This window comes from Triticum aestivum, unplaced genomic scaffold, assembly GCF_018294505.1.
Source record: "Triticum aestivum cultivar Chinese Spring unplaced genomic scaffold, IWGSC CS RefSeq v2.1 scaffold176091, whole genome shotgun sequence".
Taxonomy (NCBI): domain Eukaryota; kingdom Viridiplantae; phylum Streptophyta; class Magnoliopsida; order Poales; family Poaceae; genus Triticum; species Triticum aestivum.
In genome coordinates, this window is record NW_025234697.1 from 1 (window position 1) to 6844 (window position 6844).

A 6844-nucleotide genomic window follows, 5' to 3' on the forward strand; every position below is an offset into this window, starting at 1 on the left:
CCACGCACTTTTGCAGAAAACCCCCTGCATTTTTCATGAATTAACCCGCAGTACACACTTAAGTCATAACCGAACCGTTATGTTACATTTTTACGGAAACCCCCCTGACGTATTAGATAATTCATCCGCCGATCATATATAAGTCAAACAAATGTTTTTCTAAATTATCCATATCTTTTAAACCGTAACTCCGATTTTGACATGTTATATATGAAAATTGATTAGAAAAATGTGTAGAATCTGAATATGATGTTATTTTGTTTGTTAAATATTTTTTAAATATTATTTTGGAAGATATTTAAGTCAAACAAATATTTTTCTTAATTATCCATATCTATTAAACCGTAACTCTGATTTTAACATGTTATATATGAGATTTGAAGAGAAAAATATGTAGAATTTGAATATGATGTTATTTTTACCTATTAAATATTTTAAAATATTATTTTAAAAGCAAACTTGTAACCTATAGGGCACGTCCGTTTTTCTTTCGTACCGCGACGATCTGGATTGCAAATAAACAACCACTAAAATCATAAAGAGACGAAAGAAAACATCGATAACCACACATGAGCACCTCTGAAAAAACTGGCAGGGAAAAAACAACATTCAAACACACTTTGGTTTGTGTGAACACTGAGGCCACTGAGGGTTAGAAGTAGGATAAGCGGCAACATAAAAATGATGCCTCGCTAAAATAAAGGGCATGAACATATTATGGTTATTGGGTTAAGAGTGTGTGTTATTTTTTTCTCCCGTTGCAACGCACGGGCTCTTTTGCTAGTAAATACAAAAGCCAATGGTCAGCCAATCAACGGTCAACCGTGGACCGAACGAACGAAGCCTGAAATCGCGAGCGAGCCGCGACCAAGCAAGCGAAGCACGTTGCTTGATGGGCCGGCCCACGCGAGAGGGCGCGTGAGCGCCAGTTTACCAGCTGGCGCGTCAAGCGCTGTATAGGAGGTCTCCGTCAGATCCTTAAAAAAAAGAGGTCTCCGTCAGACGAGCCGCGCCCCCCATAGAAATCTCGCCGCCCCTCCCCTCCTCCTCCTCCTCCGCCGCCGCCGCCGCCGTCTTCTGTCTGCCCCATTCATCCTGCTAGGCACATCAGGGCTTCCAGAATTGATTCGCGTTCGGTGGGTCTTAGCTAGAGGTAAAATTTGGAATTGGAGGCATACGGGATCTGATTCCGCTGCTGCAGGTAAGAACTTGCAACAACTTTCTACTGAGATTAATCCAGATATATTTGGTTTCAACAACTTTTAGATGTGTATAACTCGTATCTCTTGATAGTCAGGATACTCGACTAGTGCCTCGCCCGGTTAATTTGGCGAGGACGATGAATCGTGAGTTCGCCAACGTCATAGTGCGCGGATCAACCTCAAGCAGTAAATTTTACTCGCTGCTCCGGGTCAACCTCAAGCAGCACCTCTTCCACCGCTCAGCAGCAGCAGCAGAAAAGGCGAGGCCATCGACGATCCCGAGCTTGGAGCCTCTGCCCGAGCACAAGATCAACTTCTCGACGCCGCCAAACACGGAGGGCACAACGGACTTGCACTTCTTCTCCCTGCTGAAAGGGCAGGCAGAGGGCCGTGTCATGTTCGCCGACCCTTGCGCCAATCCCGTGATGTACGACATTGACATGGACGCCGTCGTTGCCATGCCGGAGACTAACTTCTGCAAACAGAGGGACTCAATCTCCTTGTCCATGACCAGGCCTGGGAGCCAAGACGACGAGCAGCACTATGTCTTGAGCAAAGAACCGGAGAATGTCTTGTTTGAGGTCTTGGAGTACGAGAGGAACGGCTCCGCCAGGGGTCCATCCGCTGGGACTCAACGGAGGTGGCACTGGCAACATCTGCCCTCGCCGCCGATGCGTGGACCCTACCTGCATGACCTCCACATGAGAGCGGTCTTCCACCCCTCCGCGGCGGCGGTGGTCGATGAGACGACTTTGTGTGTGTCGTCTGTGGAAGCCGGAGCCTATGCCTTTGACACGGTGGAAGGTGAGTGGAGGCAGGCTGGAAGCTGGGCGCTGCCCTTCCATGGCGCGGCCAAGTACGTCCCTGAACTCGGCCTCTGGTTTGGCTTCAATGCTACCATTGGCAACACCCACCACTGCCTGGGTGCCTTCGACCTGTCTTCCTGGCCGCCGGTGGAGCACCGCAGCTGGAACTATCTCGATCCGCTGCCCGACGAGTGGTCGACATGGCAGAGGCACCTACTGAACCTTGGCTCAGGCAAGTTCTGCATCGCCACCAGCTTTCAAAATATCGAGTGCCGCACACCATGTAATTCAGCAGGCTACCCTTTACACGGGCTAGATGATGAGATGGTGGTCAATGACCTTACCATCTTGACAGGCGTCGAGGTTGTGCGCTGTGGCGACGGGCTCAAGATGATCAACCACAAGTCTAAACGCCTTGAAGGCATTGAAATCCACTGCGTGCTCTGACCCAAAACTCGTCTGTTTCTTCGGGACTAGATGTGTGTGGGGTTCATTTCTTCTCGGATCGTAATGAAATTATATGCTATGGCCATGAACAAAACTTTGCAGGATGCGCATCTGTCCTCGTATATAAGATTCTCTATTCAGATCTTAAATGACTGAATCAAAATTATCGAAATTTTTTTTGCCTGTGCGCAGCTGGCATTTTACTCATTTATTGTGAATTTTGGGCCCTTGTGCTCACTGATAGATATATAAACTGAAGCCGGGGGTTTGAGCAGGGCTTGCTTCAGTTCTACGATTGAGGTAAGGGCTTTGAGCAGGGCTCAGTTCAGTTCTATGATTCAGAGATTCGAGTAAAAATTACTATCACAAAATTATACATTGAACATCTGCTTCTATATTGCTTTGGCCGAAAGAGATTTTTATTTTACATAGATGCATTGGGTGATACCATTAGTTCTATTTATATACAACCCATGGAACATGGGTCAGGACAACAGGGCTGGGCTTCTTTCTAATGACCGCAGCCTGATCCGCACGCCACCGGCAGGAGAGCCTCCAGTTGTGAAACTACAGTCACACCCCTCGTCAGTGCCAATGGTGATGTCGGGCCATTCACCTCGACAGACAATCTGAACTCTGAAGCAATGTCCCTTGAATCACTTCCAGGATCGACATTTCATATCTAGGGTTCCTAATTTCCCCCAGGTTACTAACTACGCCGTTTCATGTCCCGCAAGTCTGCTAATCAAAATCGATCACTATTTTCCAAGCAATCGCAATTCCTGTGCCTACAGTTACACACGTGTAATTTTAATCCTATCTGCCAAGCCCCACAAATAAAACAGTCACCTCTACCAAATACTAATAACGGAGCAAGGTGAGTTCTCAGCTCAAACACACAGGATATATATTAGTCACGTTTCACCCGCAGATGTGCCGACCATCCTTACATCAGCAATGTTAATACTTTTTTTTTGAACCGCACATCGCCCCTTTTCATTAATAAATAACGGAAATACATCAGTGCAAGCTTCAGTCCATCGCACCATCATCTTGAGCAGCAGCACAGATACACATCATGTTCTTCGCATTCTCACTGAGCATCATTGCCCCACGCCACATTGCCTCCTGGTCATCACTCTTCAGCAAACCTGCCCCATAATCCAGAAATACACATGAAGAGAACACCACCTCAAAAGGGATTTTAGGAAATTTAAACTCAAAGGTTGTTTCATTGCGACAGTTCCAAATGGCCCAGCATATAGCCGCGAGACCAAAACTGTAGAATTCACTCCCATCAGGTAAAAACTGTAGTACCACGAATTTTATTTTTTTGAAACAGAGGCAAAAGCTTTGCCTTTTTCATTAATAGAGAAGAAGATAGTTGTCCGGTTAATTACAGGAAAACCGTGTGAAAACCGGTACATCAAGGGTCAAACCCACACACAGACCCGACAAGCCAACAAGGACCCCGCAGATGGCGCGCTACAAAAGCCATCCCGCGAAACAACATGCGGACTACTCCCAGAATAATAAGCACATGAGAGGAAGGCACATACTAATGGCTAACATCATGACATGCGGTCCCCACGCCCGAGGCGACGCCTGCCAGTTGGTTGACATTCTTGATCTTCACTGCATTGACAAGGTGAATCAACCCTTGGGTGATCGCAGGCACGGCAGAAAGGCTTTTGACCAGCTCGATGAAGACGTGTAAAGTGTTTTGGCCCTCAAATGCCGATGCGCATCCCTTTGCAATGCCCCACACCTCATTGGAGGCAGAAGTAGAAAGGCTAAGCTCGGTGGCCACACTTGTCAAACAAGGCCATAGACTTGACCGACGCATGCTGCCCTGCAGACTCCACGGCAGCAACATACCCTGAGGGCGCCAACCCAACCTTGTCGCCAATGTCATCAACACCTTTGCTCCCATCTTTTGGTAGCGTCAAACCATGAACGGCAGTGCCTAAGGAGCAAGGTCCCTGCAAGGAGGCTGGGCTCAACCCACGCTCACCATCAGACACCTCCGCCTGCTCCAAGAGGTCGGACGCACGTGCCAACCACAGGCACAAAGAGTCCTCCAGCTTGCGCAGCGGGCGGAGCGCAAACTCAACCAAGCTTTGCAGCTCTGCACGAAATGAGACAAGCATAGCATCATCAGATGTCGCAACACCCTGATCAACAGAACCTTCGCTTGGAGCTTCAACAATCCTTGCAGACTCAGGAGCTTGCACACACATTGCGGGAGCAACAACCGAAGCCCAAGAGCGCCCATCTGAGGAAGGGCGAGGCGGAGCTGGGGGGTCACGCACACAGTGGCGAACAGCTTCAACGGAGGAGTGACGCAGAGAACAGTCCCTCTCACGGTGTCCAGAGCGAAGACAAGTGAGGCATCGAAACGGGTCGCGGCAGGACGCAACCTTGTGGTCCGGAGCCAAGCAACAGAAACATCGACCACGGGTTCTCCTCTTGAATGTGTCGGCTTGCACAGACCTCGCATCATGAAAGGTCGGGGGCGTGGAAGACTTGCTGCAAGGCACATGACAACGGGGACGACGCCTTCGTCCGACGTAAATCCAGGGACCATCCCCAGGTTGTGCGACCACAACTTCCGCCTGATCGCAAGGATAGCAGCAAGCAGTCGACGCACCGACCGCACCAGAGCATGAGCCTTCGACAACAGACGTTGCCGTCTTCGGTGCGCCAGGTCCCCTTTGCCAGAATCGCCGTTGTCACGATCCTCGCCTGAACCCTGGCCATCTGCATCGACCAGAGATGCCCACGGCCCCGCATGAGCAACATTGGCGTCAACAGAGCACAGGGAATACTGGGAGGCAGCCGGCGGCGACCGTGGAGCAAGCTCCTCCTCTCCGTCGTCATTGTCGTCCTCCTCCTCGCCAGCGGAGCTCCAGAGGGGCGGCGGTGGCACTACCGACATCACCAGATCGGGAGGAAGTTTGCCCACATCCTTGAGAACAGAGCTACATGGCAAGCGCTTCATGGTGCAGGGAACGATGGTCGGCGGCAGATGGGCCAGCTCCACACTCCCCTCGCCATCGACGGTGGAGCACCGGGAGCCAGGCCTAGCCCTGAGCAGCACCCCCATGACATCGTCAGGAGCATCGCTCCGGACAGCCGGAGGTAACCGAGAGACGGGATCCAGATCCGCCTGATCTGGATCGAGCGGGGGAGGGGTGATGGGGATCGACGCCGGTGGCTCCGGCAGCTGGCTGGAGGAGGCGCCGGCCAAGGTGGCGGGTGACGGAGCTGGGAAGCTCGTCGCTGCAGCCGGTGTGGTCGCCGCTGCAGCCTTCGAGGAGCACGAGCGGGAGACCTGCGCACTCCGCCGGCCACCGTTCTCCTGCCGCATCCTACAGGCTGGGGGTAGCGGCCGCGAGCGCGGGAGCACGCGAGGCGCCGGTAGGGTGGCCGGCGGGGCCGGGGTGGCCGCCGCCGGTGGGGGCTGGTTGAGGGGCGCGGGGTCGGGGTCGCGAGAGAGCCGTTGCATTGTATAGTACCACGAATAAAACTGCCAAATGTTGTTAGGGCACAACTTGGTGCCAAAGATTGATCTCACAGTTCTCCAAACCACCCTAGCCAATGGGCATAAGAAGAAGAGATGCTGGGACATCTCTCTCTTGCTGCAAAAAGAGCAGCGCGGATTCCCGGTCCAATTTCTCCTGCTCATAGCATCCCTGGTCAACACGGCATATTGAAAAAGTTGCCAAAGGAAGATATGGATTTTAGAAGGAATTTTAGCTTTCCAAATCCACTTAAAACCACAACCCGTGATATTTCTCTCTATGTGTTCATACATCAACTTAGTAGTAAAAATCTGCTTGGGGCCCAAAGCCTAAACAATCTTATCAGGATCAGAGGTAATATCCAGCCCAACAATAAAAGAGCACATCTGCAGTCTAGCAATATTACCAGAACCAAGAAGCACATCCCTACCAGCCATATAGCACTCTTTTACTTTCATAATAGCCTTCCAAATAGGGGAATCAGAGAATCTGCTTTTGACCGTGGCCAGTGGCCACAGAATCTCTCTGAAGACATTTCGCTTTAACTATATCTTGCCAAAAACCATCTTGAGTATCAAGTTTCCACCACCACTTGTTAAGTAGACTGATATTTTGTTTCTGGAGGTCCTTGACTATTTCATTTATCTATCACACTTGTCTCTGTTTCACGTATGCCGTCCTTCTACTTATATCTTTTTATTGAGGAAGACTAGGCTCATTCCAAATCATATAGGTGTCTTGTATGATATTGCACTCAGCAAGAGGCCCTGCGCATGTAAATTGTCTGCAGAATGAAGACTATAGTGTCCTGGGATTCCTGTAAATTATCACTCTGGGCATATAAATTATGTGAACACTGTATTAT

General features: G+C 50.2%; 1 protein-coding gene across 1 annotated transcript; it reads left to right on the top strand.

Annotated features, from left to right (window-relative positions):
• The first annotated feature begins 954 nt into the window (after positions 1 to 954).
• LOC123176232 (uncharacterized) lies at positions 955 to 2729 on the top strand. The gene is made up of 2 exons (XM_044590535.1): positions 955 to 1201; positions 1294 to 2729. Exon 2 carries the CDS (start codon positions 1340 to 1342, stop codon positions 2453 to 2455), a length of 1116 nt encoding a protein of 371 aa, XP_044446470.1. The 5' UTR covers positions 955 to 1201; positions 1294 to 1339; the 3' UTR covers positions 2456 to 2729.
• Positions 2730 to 6844: the final 4115 nt, after the last annotated feature.

Excerpts from the sequence above, each read along its gene's own strand:
- LOC123176232 (XM_044590535.1), top strand. The coding sequence starts at position 1,340 with ATGAATCGTGAGTTCGCCAACGTCATAGTGCGCGGATCAACCTCAAGC.